The sequence below is a fragment of the Dendrobium catenatum genome, unplaced genomic scaffold (genome assembly GCF_001605985.2).
Source record: "Dendrobium catenatum unplaced genomic scaffold, ASM160598v2 fragScaff_scaffold_840, whole genome shotgun sequence".
NCBI classification, from domain to species: domain Eukaryota; kingdom Viridiplantae; phylum Streptophyta; class Magnoliopsida; order Asparagales; family Orchidaceae; genus Dendrobium; species Dendrobium catenatum.
Window position 1 is genome coordinate 368299 of NW_021319302.1, and position 17891 is coordinate 386189.

The window sequence follows — 17891 nt, forward strand, 5'->3', positions numbered from 1 at the left end:
TGCTCTTTTAATTTTAAATGGGGCTAAGCATGTCCCTAGAGCATCTGCATAAAATAATATTAGTATTTAAAGCTTTAATTATGATTGTCCCCTTTATTTTAAAGTTGCATGAGCATGACCATCTGTATAAGATTGGATTAGTATCAAAGCGGCCTTAGCCCATGGGCAGTCTAATGTATAAATCTCATCATAATTAATGTATAAAAAACATAATAAAGAAATAAAAAAGCATCACCACAAGTCAGAGCAATCAAACAAATCAACATTCATGCCACATCCAAAAATATCACATCGTAGAAGCAGGGAAAGAAAACACCAGCCCTAATCCTAGAGTTAGAAGTGGTGCCCTAAAAAATCCTATGAGTGTATAGTAGGCTTGTGTGGCTATTGATAGGTCCTATATAGGATAATTAGTTCAAGTTGCCTAAAGTTCAAATTTGTTAAAGGCTAAAAGGGGAAACTTTAATTATTAATTAATCAGGATAAGTTTCAATTCATTTTATTTTTTTGATCAATTTTAATACTTAGGGTGGTAATCTCTAAAGTTTAAGTTGTCTTAGCCAATTTTGAAAAGTCTGGGGTACTTCTATACACTAGGCTAAAAGGGCTCAAAAGGTCACTATAGGAAATGAGCTAGGTTTCAGGGTTCTATTAGTTAAATATTAGGGCTTACAAGGAGTAGTTAGGATTTGAGTTTTTTTGTATTTTGAGTTTTCTAGGTCAAGATATGAATTTTAAAAGTTTAGACAATTAATGAATTATTAAAATTGATAAATTAGGGGTATTTTAGGGGTTTTGATCCAAATCAGCTTCAAACTGATTGGAATCACCCCCAAAGATCAAAAATGACCTAAATATGTGTTCCAAAGTGTTTATGGAAAATTTATAATTTTTATTAATTTTTAATTATTTAATAAGGGAAAAAAGGTAATTTTTAATTAAAGTTAAATTAAGGCTTAGATTAATGTCAAAATAAGATGGCCTAATTATTTATGGTTAGGGACTGAATTCTAAAGAGTTTGAGATATTATGAGGAATTTTATGATTTAAAATGGATTTATTATAATTTTCTGATCTCGGGGCCTAATTAATGGGTAAATTAGGGTTTGTTAATTAAGGGGTCTAAAGGGTCCTAAAAATTTCTAGAAAATTTTGAGAGGTTTAGGATGTCACTAAGTTTAAATATGAAATGTTTCATGTCAATTGAAGATCTATCCTAGCTCCTAGAAATTTTCTAAATTCGCTAGACGGGTCCTTAATTATTATCCTTAGGGTGTCTCTATGTTGAATGGGTTTAAATCATATGTTAAAGAATAAACCTTAGGTAAACATGAAAAAATGCATAAAAGAGTAAAAACTCCATGTCCTTAGAACTAGGAGGATCTAAACTAAGTACTCGTGCATCCTACATATGTAAAAGATTGTAAAATAGAATACTAAGGGCGCTTATCAAAGTGATTAATGAATGATTGGGACTCAACCACCCACTAATCCTCTCGGTTGCAACTTGAGCCTATGAGTTTATGCTTTTGATAATAATAAATATTGTGGCTCACTTTCTATTATATACCAGTATTTGCAGTATATTTTTCTTTGTGTTTAATAACATTTCAGGATTACAATACACCTTATAAGGCTCCAATTTTGGCAGAACATATTCTATTTATATTTTTTCATTAATATAGTTTTGGTTTGTTAGGGTGTTTGCTTGCTTATAACCTTTCTCACTTATTTCTATTTAGAGTTCTCTTTTTTAATCACATTGTCCGGGCCTATCATAAAATTGTCATAAACGATCAGCTAAAAATAGAAACCCTAATTAGGGCAATCTGGTTAAGACTATCGTCATTAAGCACATCATCCTGGATGATATTTCTATCGGTTGAGATGATAGGCTCAAATCAGAAAGAATCAGCCACCATATCTATTTAGGTATTCTTTATTTTTAGATATCATCTAGGAAATCAGCCTGGACGATGAAGTATAATTATGCCTAAATTAATTTGGTAATTAAGGAAAGCAATTAAGACTTGATTGCATGATCACATCATCCTGGATGATCACAGGATTGGCCGGGATGATACCGTGGATGATTGGACATTGGACAGCTCTTATTCAGGGTGATATTTAAGATGATATTCCAAGATTTGTATTAATCGGCCAGGATGATATCTTATTGGCCTGTATGATATGAACAAATTTCTTCTGATTGTCCCAAACATCTTAGCTGATTGAGCTTATTTTGCACTGATTGTATAAGATGATATTCATATCGACCTGGACGATACAGTCTGCAAGTTATAATTAATGAGCTTGTTTTGATCTCTTCTATTTAAACTTTGACAAGGAACTTAGTAAGTGTCTTTGGCTGCCATTAAAGCATCATTCTTTTGAAGTAAACTTGAAGAGAGAGCTTGAAAGGGAGAGAGGAAAGGGTGGAGTTTGAGAGAAGGAGAAGATCCTTAGAGGGGGTTTCAAGGGAGTGTGGAGGGGGCTCCACATGGTTGCTCCGATGCGCTTGCACCTTAGTACCATCGGATTCAAGGCTTATCTTGAGAGAAGTTATGAGAAGAAGAAGATCTCTTTGGTGTCAAAGGACCCTTCTACTCCGTCGCACCGGGGAAGGTGGAAGTGATTTTGTAAGAGCTTCTCTACCTAGCTGTGGGGGCTAAAGGAGAGACACTGAGTTTAGTGCAATACTCGGAGGGTGCCTCTAAGGAGTGGACGTAGGTTAAAGTTTGACCAAACTACTATAAATATGGTGTGTTCTTTCTTATTATTGCTTCTACATTAATTTTTGCACTTTGATTTCTGTGGTGAATCTTGGTTTGTATTTTTTATTGTGAAAGTTTTTTAAAATATCAATTCACCTCTCTCTTGGTTAGCCTTGAGACTAATTCATAAGGGCTTAACATCTCTAACGAACTTTCAAGTGATATTAGAGAAGGATTCATAAAATCTAATTTTTGAAAACTTTTGAATTTTGATCCATGGCTGATTTTTTTAATTGTAATATTGTGGAAGGATATTCAATCACCATACCACCTTTATTTGAAAATATTATATTGGATTTTTGGAAAATTTCTATGTCTACTTTCTTGCAAGCAATTGATTTCCGAATATGGCAAATGATTTTAACTGGTTATTCTATACTGTCGTGTATTTTAGATAGATTCAAAACTGATATTTCTTTTAATTAATGGAGTAGAGAAGAACAAATTAATGCTCAATTAAATGCTAAATCATTAAACTATTTTTTCTATGCTTTAAATTCAAAAGATTTTATATTTTTTTCCATGTGCTCTACTAGGAAGGAAATTTGGGATAAATTACACACTATATTCGAATGCACCAGTGAAATCAAGCAATTCAGATTGAATATTTTAATGCATAATTATGAATTATTTTGCATGAAATCTTATGAGACGATCTTAGACATGTATATAAAGTTTATTTAAATTGTGACATGATTACATGCTTTAGGTAAAGAATATTCAAAATTTGAAAAAATCAACAAAATTCTACATTATCTACTTGATAAGTTTGATGCCAAAGTTATTGCTATTTGTGAATGAAAAATTTTGAATGAATATTCTATTGATAATTTGATTGGCTCACTCATTACCTACGAGTAAAGTTTGAGTCAAAAACTTTTGGATGTAGGTGAAATGATAGTACTAAATGCTGAAGATATGGAGAAAAGTGACTTAGTTGGTGACGAAAGCGATGACTTATCAAGCAAATTGGAAAGCTCACTAAAATATAAGCATCAATAAAAATAGAATAAAGCTAAAAAAGGTAAGATGTTAAGATTATTTCTGACATTATTTGTTTTGAATGTAGGAAACCTATATATATGAAAAATCAGTGTCCTAATTTGAGAACTCTTCCTACAAAAGAAAAGAGTAAAGCTAAGCAATTTATAAAAATGTCAAATAATGAAAAGCAAAAAATCTACTAGGCAAACCTAGCTTCTAAATCATCAGACTAGGAGCAAGATGATATTTAAACCATTATTTGTGTGCTTTATTTTTTTATGTTTACATGTTTTGTTTATTTTTGTGTATTTTCTGTGTTTTTTCTTTGGATTTATTCTTTTTTCTTCTTTTCTTATTCATTAAATTTTTAATTTTTATTTTTACTTTTTCTTTTTTGTAGTATTTTCTCTTATTAATACACACACATCACCATCTTTTAAAAAAAAAATTGAAAATGAAAAATCTACCTCTTATTTTTTCTTGAATTCTTATGTAAGTTGTGGTTGACTTCTATAAAGACAGTAAAAAGAAGGAAACTCATAATTTTGACTCTCAATCTCTATTTTTTAAAAGAGGTTGTTCTACTTTTGATTCAAAATCTTCATCATATTTTAAATTGGATTTTGAAACAAAACTTTTTTCATCTCCCTATATTTTATCTATCGCATAGGAATCTTTTACAAGTTGTTGAATTCACCTCATTAATTTCTTAATCAATTAGTTCATTTTGTCAATAGTATGAGTTTGCTTTAGCTTTTTAAAATTTCAGAAAGGTAGCATATTTGATTAAAAAAATAGCCCACGTCATCAAATCAAAAAAGTTGCCAATGACGTTAAATCAAAAAATGTGCAATGACACCAAATTGAAAAAGTATACACAAAGTGTATCAAAAATCAAAAGATACACAAAGTGTGACATTCAATTGATAAGAGACATAAAATGTGCCCACAAAGAGTATGCTTACTTTTTTGTATTACTTAAAGCTTAAGAAAACTCTTGATATTTTTGATACTTGAGCTTAAAAATCATGATTCCTAATTCACCAAATTTTGCATTAATCTTCTATTAGATATATTTTATGAAAGGAATTTTTGAAAAAATTAGTATTTTTTTCTAATTTATTCCTTAATTTATATATTGGATTAAAAAGTTTTTGAGTCTTTAAAAGAACTTGAGCTTGAATTAACAATTTATGAATTTCTTACATTTTCTAGATTATGCGTTGTCAATCCATTCCTTACTAAGTTTTTGAATAAAATCAAGATGTAACTTTCTCATTATTTTAAGACTTTTTCGTGCCCCTTCTCTTTTTGATAATATCAAAGGGGGAGAACGTACTATTGTATTTGAATCTGTTTTCTTTAAAAAAAAATAAAAAAATTGATTTCTCCTATTTTTTAAAGTTTTATTTTAGTAAGGCGGAGATTAAGAGAAAATGTTTTTTTTTGCAAATCCAACCTATAATATTATCATAATAAAAAAGGGGGAGATTGTTATAACTCGAGCCTAAGAGTTTATGTTTTTTATAATAACAAATAATATGGCTCACTTTCTATTGTCTACCTGTATTTGCAATGTATTTTTCTTTCTATGTTTACTAATATTTTAGGATTACAGTATACCTTACAAGGCTCAAGTTTTGGCAAAACATGTTATATTTATATTTTATTTTATTAATATAATTTTGGTTTGTAAGGATGTTTGCTTGCTTGTAACCTTGCTCACTTATTTTTTTTAGAGTTTTATATTTTGATCACATCGTCTGCGTCGATCCTAAAATTATCTTAGACGATTAGCTAAAAATAAAAATTCTAATTAGGGCAACCTAGTTAAGGCAGCCATCATTAAGCACATCGTCCTATATGATATTTCCATTGGCTAGGACAAAAGGCTCAAATCAGAAAGAATCAGCAGCCAAATCTATTTAGGTATTCTTTATTTTTGGACATCGGTCTGTATGATGAAGTACAATTATCCCTAATTTAATCTGGTAATTAAGAAAAATAATTAAGACTTGATTGCACGATCATATCATCCTGGATGATCGCAGGATCGATCGGGATGATACCCTGGACGATTGGACATCATATAGCTCTTATTCATGGTGATATTCAGGATGATATTCCACGATTTGTACTAATCTGTTAGGATGATATCTTATCGGCCATGACGATATAAACAAATTTCTTCTGATCGTCCCAAATCATCCTAACTGATTGAGCTTAATTTGCACTGATCGTACAGGATGATATTCATATCGAACTTGATGATAAAGTCAGCAAGTTATAATTAATGAGCTTATTTTGAGCTCTTCTATTTAAATTTTAACACGACACTTAGTAAGTGTCTTTTACAGCCATTGAAGCTCCGTTCTTCTGGAGGAAACTTGAAGAGAGAGCTTGAAAGCGAGAGAGGAAAGGGTGGAGTTTGAGAGAGAGAGAAGATCCTTGGAGGGGGTTTCAAAGGAGTATGGAGGGGGTTCCACACGGTTGCTCCGACGAGCTTGCACCTTAGTACCATTGGATTCAAGGCTTGTCTTGAGGGAAGTTTTGGGAAGAAAAAGATCTCTTTAGTATCAAAAGACTCGACTACTCCGACATATCAGGGAAGGTGAAAGTAATTTTGTAAGAGCTTTTCCGCCTTGTTGTGGGGGCTAAAGGAGAGACACTGAGTTTAGTGCAATACTCGGAGGGTGCCTCCAAGGAGTGGATGTAGGTCAAAGTTTGACCGAACCACTATAAATCTAGTGTGTTCTTTCTTATTATTGCTTACACATTAATTTTCACACTTTGATTTCTGTGGTGAATCTTGGTTTGTGTTTTTGATTGTAAAAGTTTTTTAAAATATTAATTCACCTCTCTCTTGGTTAGCCATGTGACTAGTTTATAAGGGCTTAACATTCCTAACGAACTTTCAAGTGGTATCAAAGTACTATCAAGTGGTATTATAGCACTTTCACTCTCCTCCGTGAATTCCATTCACAAGTATAACTTATGTTTAGAATTCTAAGAATGAATCTCCCAAAATCAAGTAAATTTACTAACATGTAATTAAAAAATAGTTTTAAAATATATATAGTAAATAAATAGGCTTTAGAAAGTAATAGGATTAAAAATAATTGAATGCAAATAAGCTGGGAGATCAAGGCCTAAAAGAGATTTGAAAATAATTTTTATAATTTCAAAATAATTAAGACAATAATTATTTAAATAATTATTAAATAAACAACTAATTAAATAATACATAAAATATAATAAAAAATAAGTTTTAGTTTCTAAAAGTATTTTTAAATTAAAATTCATAATTTTCTGAAAAGAATGAGGTATTGCACACCAAAATCAGATTTAAAATGAAATAGTTATGAATTTTCAAAGTTTAAAAGTAATTAAATAGTTTTAAAATAATTAAAAATAATTTCCATTTAAAATAAATTATTAAATTAGGTTAAAAAAAATAAAAATAAATAAATAAATATTAAAGCTTCTGATTTTAAAATGAATAAACATATAATAAAAATAAGATTATTTTTAATCTAAATATTTTATATTTATTATTTAAAAAAAATAAAAATATTATTTAAATAATTCTATTTTAAAAAGATTTAAATTAAATATATAAATTAATTTTAAAAAAACAGCGGCATACGTGGCATCTGTTGATTGACAGATTCAAAATGCGGTGGCGGTGCCAATCATTGGTAATGACTGGCACCGCCATCAATCATTTCCTAATGATTACTGAAACGATGGGGTCCATGCAGTTTCATTAATAGCGTCAGCGCAGATCAGATGCCGTCCGATCCAGTGCAGTTTGAAAAGGACGGCTGCGATGGCGTTGGATGAGAGCCCATTCAATGGAGTGAGAGGCGGCGTTCTGACCAACCGCGGAAAGTCGAGATCGAAGCCGTTGATTAAGAGATCAACGCCTATGATTTCATGCAGTTGAACAGAGCCGAATCAAAACCCTAAAGCAAATAATTCATTCGTTCTTGATAATGGCTCAATCAAATGATATGAAATTTTAAACATTAATCATAGATATGAAGAGCATTCATAGGATATTGTTTGTGCGACCTAAAATGCGCTTATTGAAATGTTGTTTAATCCTACGTGTAGTGATCTAGGTCTATAGTTTTTGAGATATCTAACTGTTAGATCTTAAGGATATTGGCACAGTTGAGCTTGTAGATTATCCTCATCAAATCTATTTTTGAAACTGCAACCAAACGAGCTCTAAATCAAACGGATTTGGCCTTGGAATGATTTTGAACTCGGTTGGCTGGGGATCTCGCCCCCGGTGAGCTTTTGGCAGCGAGTTTAGGTCGAGAAAGGTGTAAGGAGTTGAGGGGATCCCTCACACAAAATATCATGAACTATGGTGGCTTGGAGAGAGAGGAAGAGCAAAAAGATCTCAAGAGAACCCTAATTTTTGCTATTCATAGACCTAGGACTTGGATGGATGGCCTAGATCACATCTAGTGTTAATTAAGGGAGAAATAAGGGTGATTAGACGGGATTTGAGCCAAGGGAGAAAAATGAATGGTTTAGATGCTTCAGTAGGGTTAATATGGACTTAAATAGGTCAAATTGACCAAATAGAGACTTGGGTTGACCCTTGACATTGACTTGGTCAACCTGGTAAAATAAGTCCAATGGATGGGGGTTTGAGCCCAAGAATAGGTTTGAATTGAACTAGAACTTGAATTGGACTTATTAGGGCTCAATGGGTCAACTTGGGTTGACTTGGTCAACCAAGTTGACCGAAGACATGGGTTTGAGCTCAATAAACTTGGTTTGAACCATGAAACTCTAAGGAGGTGAGATTTGAGCTCGAGAAACTATGAAATTGATTTGGGATCAAATGGGATGAGTTTGGGTCAATTCGTGTTGACCTGATCAATCAGGTTGACCCACGGCCTAGGTCTGGGCTCAACAGACTCATTTTGACCCACTGAATTGAATGGGGGGGATCTTGGGATCTGGCTTGGTCAATTTGACCAGGGCAACCCTCTTGACCAAAGGTTTGAAAAAAAATCATGGTCAACAACCTATAAATATAAAATTTCACATAAAAATTTGTTTGACTTATTAAACATATCATCATATCATTAGTGTCTTTATGTTAAATCATGCGGGATTTTTTGCACTCTATCAAGAATATAGTTGGGTTTTATATATGCCATAATTATGATTGAACTTTCAATTAAATTATGTTATGGTATCATATAATTATATACACAAAATTATATATAATTATTGTATGAGTAAAAATTAAGCAATATATATAATATTCTATTCATATGATTCGTTCTTATTTCAATTGCACTTAAAGTTAAAAAAATAACCCCTCATTGCCAGCAGATGATACCATAGGTCATGTAAGAGTAGAAAATATGAATGAGATACTAACCACTGAAATAGCATCCAAAAGCTCCATGAAAAGCCTCCTAAGCATCCTCCTCTTCTTCCTCCATATCTTCATTCTCTCTCTCTCTCTCTCTCTCTCTCTCTCTCTCTCTCTCTCTCTCTCTCTCTCTCTCTCTCTCTCTATCTCTCTCTCTCTCTCTCAATGGAACTTTTATTTGGTCCGGTGAACGTACGCTCCTCTACGTTCGGCCACCAATATTTTAACGACACGTAGCATGAAGAAAAGTCGCCGACCCGACCCGCTATTTTTTGGGTTCTAGCGCGTGCGTTTTTTTAAATCCTTGACGAGTCGAACAACGTCCCATCACCTTTTCGATATATTTCAAATACCTAGCAAATACCGAGTTGTACCTAGTTTTTTCTAGCAATATCGAGCAAATACCTAGCAATACCGAGCAAATCCCTAGCAATACCGAGCAAATCCTGAGCAAATACTGAGTTGTACCGAGTTATACCTAGTTTTTTCTAGCAATACCGAGCAAATACCTAGCAATATCGAGCAAATCCTTAGCAATCCTGAGCAAATACTGAGTTGTACCGAGTTGTACCTAGTTTTTTCTAGCAATACCGAGCAAATACCTAGCAATACTGAGCAAATCCTGAGCAAATACTAAGTTGAACCGAGTTGTACCGAGTTGTACCTAGTTTTTTCTAGCAATACCGAGCAAATACCTAGCAATACCGAGCAAATCCTGAGCAAATACTAAGTTGAACCGAGTTGTACCGAGTTGTACCTAGTTTTTTCTAGCAATACCGAGCAAATACCTAGCAATACCGAGCAAGTCCCTAGCAATACCGAGCAAATACCGAGTTGTACCGAGTTGTAGAAAAACTTGGTACAACTCGGTATTTGTATAGTTTTGGTCTTCACAGAGCGGTATTTCTTGTTTTTGCAAAGCAATACCGAGCAAATACCGAGCAATACCGAGAAAATCGCGAACATAGCATTCTCGGGTTCCGCTCCGGGTCAAGTCGTCGGGCTGCGCGGTAAAGAGTAAGAGCACGTGGTGACATGTTATTGGCGGCCGAACGTACCTCTACGTCAGGTCAGAGGACGTAATAATTGTTCCTCTCAATGTGCCCTAAATTAGCTCTCTCAATGCCGCAAAACATGTCATGCCCTCTTGCGAGCATCCACTAATCATGGGATTATTTAATGATAAAGATATTATTTTATATTAATAAGATTATTTATCATTAATAAATATTAACCATTTTAATTATAATTGAACGTATATATCACTCTTAGTAATCTACTAAGCTTTTTAAAAATTGAATTTATTGTTCACCTCTAATTATTTTGGATATAATTTTATCATTATTCAGAATTGCAAAGCAAACTTTCGAATGTTCTAAAAAAAACTAACTCAATTTTATACAACTTTCATTCTAATATAGATATCTTAACCTGAGAGATGTGCACTTGATTCAGTACTGATTTGATTGACTTAACTCAAATGTACAATTGCATAGCTTGGTCCCAATATTTTACAAAATTCTAATTGAAATGATTTTTTGGTATGTAATTGTTAGAGCGAAGCACAATTTGCTTGAACAAAATTATGATGTTTACCCGGAAGACAAAATTGAGAGCTATCATATTGGACTCAAATAGCTCGCAAGAAGTTCAAAAAAAAAAAAGCACTATTCATAAAGAATACAAAACATAGAGGGAAAAAAGAAAATAGCATAAGAGAAATGGAAAAAAAATAAAAACAATAAAGAGGCAGCATCAACCCATAGAACCTGAAAATCAATTAGAAACAAAAAGAGAGAAAAATAAGGCTAGGCCCAAATTAGAACGAATGGAAATGATTTAATCACATAGTAGTGGTTATAAGTACCATCATATGATTATGATTGAATGGCCTAGTCATATATGTCTTTTAAAGATGCCTAAACCTCTCAGCTTTATAAAAAACAGTAGAAAGGAATTTAAAACAAGGCATGAAAATGACTGATGCCTTATCACAAAAGAAATGAATCCCCCCCCCCCCCCCAAAAAAAAAAGCCGAACAAAAAAAATCAACAGTATAACCACTCATACTAATTTATTTTATAGTATTCATCCCTCTTCTAAGACTAAAATAAAATCAAAAGAAAAAAGGGTTATTTTCAATAAATTACTTGTACTTTACTCCACAAGTAAGATTTTTTTTTTTTGGGAAATTTGGGCACAAGTAAGATTTTTGTGAAGCATACTTCAATGAAGGACAAATTTTTTCTGCAACAAGCCTGAAGATCACAGCGTGGAGTTGACTCTTTGTCTGATTGGACCAGACAAGTGGCAACGATGGCCCTTGATGTCGGGAAATTTTAATTTCATAATTTTTTTTAACTTTTTTATTATTTTAATTAATTAATTAATTAGCCGAAATACAGAACACTCACTTCAGATTACGAGAACATGACAAGGAAAAAAAAACATACAATTAATCATTAAACAGCTCACCTAATCTAAAAAAAATTACAAGTTAAATTTATAATCCCAGCTTCGTTGAAAACAAATAGGGCAAGAGAAAGAAAGGAGTAGATAATAAAATACCCAGCTGAACCAACCAAAACACCTACCAGGCCGAGCTATTTCAGGTGAAAAAGTAGACACCACAGTACAGGGCAGTGCTGAAAGTTTCAAGGTGGAGAGGAAGATGATATTGGAAATTCTGCACAGAACATTCATGACAAATGAAATAGAAACTTATATATAGCTGGGCTACAAATGAAGGAAACTCATACTTGTGCACAGAGCTTTCTCTTATCTAAATGACAAATAGAATACAAACTTATAAAGGGCTACAAATGAAGGAAACTCATACTTAAAAAAAAAAATTGAGAAGAAACCAGAATTTGATGCCTATACTGTGGCAAGTTCTCTAAAAATGACAGAAAATATTGATAAACAAGAGAAATATTCCACAAAGGTCAAGTCTTAGAGGATTTACAGAACCCATCACCCTTTCTCCTCCTCAAAGAACACAACTTTCATTTTTAACAAACCAACACAACCCATGAACCCAAAAACAATAATAAAACATATACTTAACCATTAAGAGAAACCAATCAAGGAAATAACAGAAAAAAATCAACCTTTAATCATAAATCACTCCCACCATATACTTTCCTTCAACTTTTTCACAAGTTTTTGAATCTTCACTGATCCATTTTAGGCAAAAAGTATCACCTCAAGCAGATTCAGTGGTGCCCCTAGTCTTTGATCTATAGAGGAGCTTCTTCTTCTTGGTGGTAGCATTGTCAATGTTTAGAATGATCTTTCCAGGCTCACCTACCTTGAAGCTGTTCTTTATATATGGTTCATCAGCAGCCGAGAACTTCCTAGCCTTCTGCACAAGCACTGTGTAACCTTCCTCTGAGCTTGGAACGAACTCAGCACTGTAGGTCACATCCCATCCTAATACTCGGAGCTCCCAAACAAGAAGAGATGGCTATCAAAAATAGAACAAATTTATAAAATCAGAAGTATAATGCAATCCTTTGACTGTTGTAAAGGGAAGAAGAGAGGATTACCCACCTCAGAAGATGGCAACTCTATAACATGCTTGCTTGACGGCTTAATGATGACCTCAGTAACAGCATCAGAACTAGTGAAATCTGGATCATTATCCTTGCTCAGACCTCCATATTGAACAGGAACATGTTCTGGAGCTATGTATCTAGACAATTTCATAGAACGGAGAAGTTTTGAGAGGAGCACGTGTGAATTCTATTTTAGTAATAGGAGCAAAACCATCTTCCTTTTAGGCGTTTTCATTGGAAAAAAATTGAGCATTTTCTTGAAAATGATGCGTGGTTTCATTGAAATGTAATAAAATTGGTTGTAGGAAATATGGCAACAAAATATATTATAACGCTCGAGCTAAAAATAATAAATTATGTGATCTCTCAAATATGTTAAATAGAATGACAGCACCGTATACATACAACTTTATAAGAGGGTGAGCTTTACTATCATGCATTGCTCATTGTTTTTCTTCTCAGTTACAGCCAGCATTTGTATCAAAGATTGCATTGCAAAGAGGAGACAAAGCAAACGGTCTTTCTGTGGGAGGATTTATGTTTAAGTTTTTGTTTTTTTGTCAAAACTAGGGATGCGAATGATCTAATTTTAGCTGTTCCAATCCCTGCTCGAAAGCAAGTAGAGAGCTTATATAAGTTGACTAAAAATAGGCTTCTGGATCAAACCAACTCTATTTAAAGCTGGCTCAGTAAGAAACAGCTCAGGCCTGTGCCAGCTCAAAATTTTTTATTTTCCTAATTTTTCATTAAAAATTTTCTAGACATGCAACATATTATAGTCATAGACTTCTAAATTACTCATTAAGGCTTCGTTTGGGACGGCTTTTTTAGTGCTTTCTAAAACGGAGTTTTAGTACAAAATTTTTTATTTTTGTACTAAAATTCCGTTTTAGAAAGCAATAAAAAAGCCGTCCCAAACGAAGCCTAAGTCTAATTTAAGAAAAAAAAAACAAGAAATAGAATATAAACTTAAAGCCATTCATCAATTTTACCAAGCATATGTGTTGTTGCTCATACTTCTCTAATAATTTAAAACTATCATATAATTAATTATAAGAGTTTTTAAATGGGAGACCAACACAAAATGCCCATAAATTGGGAGTTTTCAATGTAAAAAAGTCCATTGACTAGGCATTTTAAAGAAAACGCCCAACATTTTGGTGTTTTCTTACAAAAAAACACCTTTAAAGAAGGCTTTTTTGCTCCTCTTAAATCTTTTTACCTCGCTCTAATACCTAAGATAGCTCACGATAACCCAATTAGAGAAAAAAGATTCAAGCTATGAAGATGACAAAAGAGTTATAACCTGAAGATAGTTTCTGCAGATTTGGAAGGACCAGCAAAAACAAATTTGCTCTTAGTCCTCTGCGTAAAAAATGGACTCATCACTCGGTTATATGCAAGGTACCACCATGGAACATTTATAAACACCTACAAAAAAAATTAAGAAAATTAAAATATCAATTAGCGTAATTCAGAATAAATAAAATAACTAAGTAAAATGCAGTTAAAATAAGTAAAAAGTTCAGGAGATGGTCAGAAGAACAATCCAGTATTGATTAAAAAACAAGAAGGAAATCATGTACTCAATCAGGTATCTATTATTTGCTAACATTTTTAGCGAAATCACAGATCAATCAAATCTAACTTAATCAATTGACATCAAAACAATAAAAAATCACTGAAGAAAATCATGATTCAAATATTATATACATACCTTCTTATCGAATATGCAGAATTATTTATTTCCTCAAAAAAGTGAAAATAACTCCAATTTATAGATATAATCAGGTGAGGATGAAGCATGTGAATAGCATTGTATAGCATCGAAATTGATTATTAAAGTATCCTAATAATTTAAGCCAATTCTTTTGTAAATAAACTTATTATACGAGAAGTTGCACAAACCTGCTTGGCCACAAACTCAGGATAATTATCCTGGAGTAGGGCTAAAGCCTTCTTGGTGGCCTGCCGGAGTTCTTTCTTTCCTGGTCCTGGGACGTTCTTAAGATCCGTAACCTGCACCATAGTGCAAACTCCTTGGGGAGAGAAATCCAGTTGCTGCCTAATCCCCTTCTCCAGGAACTGAATTCTCCACCTCAAGAACTTCTCTCTCTTCTCTTCATCCCCAAATGCCTTAGCATAGAGTTCCTGATCCTTGAACTCTCCATAAACATTATAGCAGACAGGGTGACCTTCCTTGTCTTGCCCATGGTAGAACACCACCTTCTTAAGCTCCGGCACTGCCAGGTCCTCCTCCAGCAGGCTCTCGATGCCAAATTGCTTCCTCCAAATCACAGCGTTCTTGATCATGGCCAGAGCATCCTTCACCTTGAAATCCCTGGCCCTGAGAAATTTCAGCAGGACAGTATCACTCTTTTCGTCTCCAACAAGAGGAACTCCCCAAATGAACTCCTCTGCTGGAGGAGCCAGCGGGGCCTCAACTGACGCTGGAGCTTCAGGCTCCTTAATATGTTCTTTCTCGGTCTCTGCCTCTGACGCCTGGGCTACCTCTTCAGCAGCAGGTGGAGGTAGGGTTACAGGTACAACGGTCTCCTCGATAGCTTCCACAGTCTTTGCCCCGTCATCGTCAACCACCACCGCCTTAACCTCCACGGACTCAACGACTTTGGGTTCCTCTGGAGCTGAAGAGGTAGCAGCCTCTTCGGTCTTAGGGGCTTCCTCTGAAGTTGACGTGGTGATGGGCTCTTCCGCCTTGGTCTCCACCGGCGCAGTCAACTCAGCCTTCACCGCGGGCTCCTCGGCAACGGCAGGTTCTTCTACCTTGGCCTCAGATGCCGGGGGCTCCTCCGATTTTGGAGGAGGTGGAGGTGGGGGGTTGAATTCGTTATTAACAAGGGCGGCTTGGATGAACTGCTTGAGCTCATCAAGGGCTTTCTTCTCGGGCTCCAGCAGATCGCCGACGAGATTGCTTTCCTCCTTGAAGGAAGCCGACTGCTCAATAACAGCCTCCGTCTCTTCCGCCGTTGCAGCCGGCGCTACCGCATCCGCGGCCTCCTTCTCCACGGCCACTTCGGCCGGAGCCTCCTCAGTTGGTTTCTTCGTCACCTCCTCCGCCTCAGCTGTTGCCAACACCGGCGGACTCTTTTCATCGCTTTTCGCCTCGGGTACCACAAGCTCCTCTTCCGGCGCCGTATCCGAAGCCTTCTTCTCCGTTTCCTCGGCCATAACTGCAGATCAAACGAAAGACGAGATAGAGAGCTAGAAAGGCTAGTGAGAGATAGAGAAAGATTAGGTTTGGAGGCCTGGAAGTGGAAGGAGAGAGAGAAGAGATAGCATTTTATATAGAAAGATAAAGTCGGTACAGTGTAAGAGAGAAGGGGATAAACAAGGAAGACCAGTCTGTCAGAAGCAGAAGGCCAGCGGTGTTCCCAAGTAATGGGCCCCACGGTAATGAATTCGAACATTTTTTTGATATTTAAACTATGTAAATAACATAAATTTTATTACAATAATTTAAGTACTTTAGCCTATTAATAGAAGATTAATATTGATTAATGGTGGTGTTATTTGTAATGGGAGTAAAGCCACCGTACGCAGTGGAATATCGATTTTAACGTTACACTATGCGCCGGCAAATGGCAACTGGGTTATTATTTATTATTATATTAAAAAAAAAAACCACATTTAATTAAACGGTGAAAGCGAATTGAATAAATAAGCTATGATGAATTACTCATAATAAAAAAAATTCAGATAATCAAAAGATAAAAACAAAAAATTAACGAGTCAAAATAGTTTTTTTTTAAATCAATTTCAAATTTATCATCAATATAATAAATGACTTATCTTGATTTATTAGTTGAGAATTTCAATTATCAATCAAGAAATCCCGAATTTAGAATTTACATATGTAATATACTTGTAAATTTATCTAGACAGTCAAAAAAAAAAAAAACTTATCAACAATCAAAGACTATTTCAACTAGGAAAAGAAAGATAAAAAAAAGGAAAAATAAAATAACTCAAGAGAATAATAAAAAACATTGCTCCCATAAGGTGCTAATTTCAATGTATTGATTATTAATTATTAATTTTAATAATTTTAATTAAATTTCTTTAAAAGTAAAAAAATCCCAGTTAAAATACATTATTATTTAAGAGTGATGTAAAATTATTCTCCTCTAAAAAAATTTTAAACAGCCAAAAAATTATCAAATTCGTGCACACAAAAAATTATTCTCCTTCCAAAAAAAGGGATTTTATAAAGATAATAACATCAGTTCATGCATGGACGGAAAGTAATATCTAATAAACAAATAATTTATGTTTAGTATGAAGCCTGAATTAGGGGATATCCTAATTGAGAATTTCAAAAACATTAACAATCCATGAGTCATCATGTTTCTATCTTTTAAGCTTTTGAAAAATTTAATACTTAATGATTGGTAATATATTTTTGGGTTTATTAAAACTATATATAAGACTAAGGAAATATAATTTTAAACCAAATAATACTAATCAATGCTCTCATTATGAGTACATATCATTTTTAATCATATTATGGAAATGGCAAAATGAGTTATGATCAAAACTTATATTAAGCATGTATGTGGTAGAAAATATTGTCCATCCGCAAAACTTTTCAAATGACTCATCTAAAATATGACAGCAAAAAAAAAAAAAAGTTTGTGAGTTTCATTTAATCCACTATTAGTGATATGTAGTTATAAGATCATTGAGAAATGTCTTGGCAGTAGGCATAGATTATAAGATTCATTTTTCTTCTTTGAGTAATGCAAGCATATGAAACTCACAAGTATGTGGTTTCACATGTTTGCACATGTGTCAATGCATACATAATACATAACCTTGAGTTGAACTAGTATATACATTTAGAATGGTTGGATTCTTATAATACATCACCAAACCTCGTGTACATTTAGGTCATCTAGGTTATATTGAGATCATACAACTCATTCTCTTCTTACTGTAAAACTATCTTACGTGACACTCAACTTTCGTGGCTCTAAGAATTTGTTTAGCTGGTGCTATACAACATACCTTGATCGAAAGATGTAAGTCTTATTATCATCTATGTGTTACACATTTATTAATATTAAGCATTTTGGTGAGTATTTACCTAAAACTAAGCCCCTTCATTGCATTTAGGAATTTTGATTGCTCAAAGATATATAAGCTCAATCCCAG

General features: G+C 33.7%; 1 protein-coding gene across 1 annotated transcript; it reads right to left on the bottom strand.

The window, feature by feature from the left end:
* Nucleotides 1-12014: 12014 nt before the first annotated feature.
* On the bottom strand, nucleotides 12015-16042 carry LOC110092947 (patellin-3). The gene is made up of 4 exons (XM_020817660.2): nucleotides 14628-16042; nucleotides 14026-14150; nucleotides 12715-12856; nucleotides 12015-12628 (listed from the first exon to the last, which is right to left on the bottom strand). Exons 1-4 carry the CDS (start codon nucleotides 15906-15908, stop codon nucleotides 12368-12370), a joined length of 1809 nt encoding a protein of 602 aa, XP_020673319.1. The 5' UTR covers nucleotides 15909-16042; the 3' UTR covers nucleotides 12015-12367.
* Nucleotides 16043-17891: the final 1849 nt, after the last annotated feature.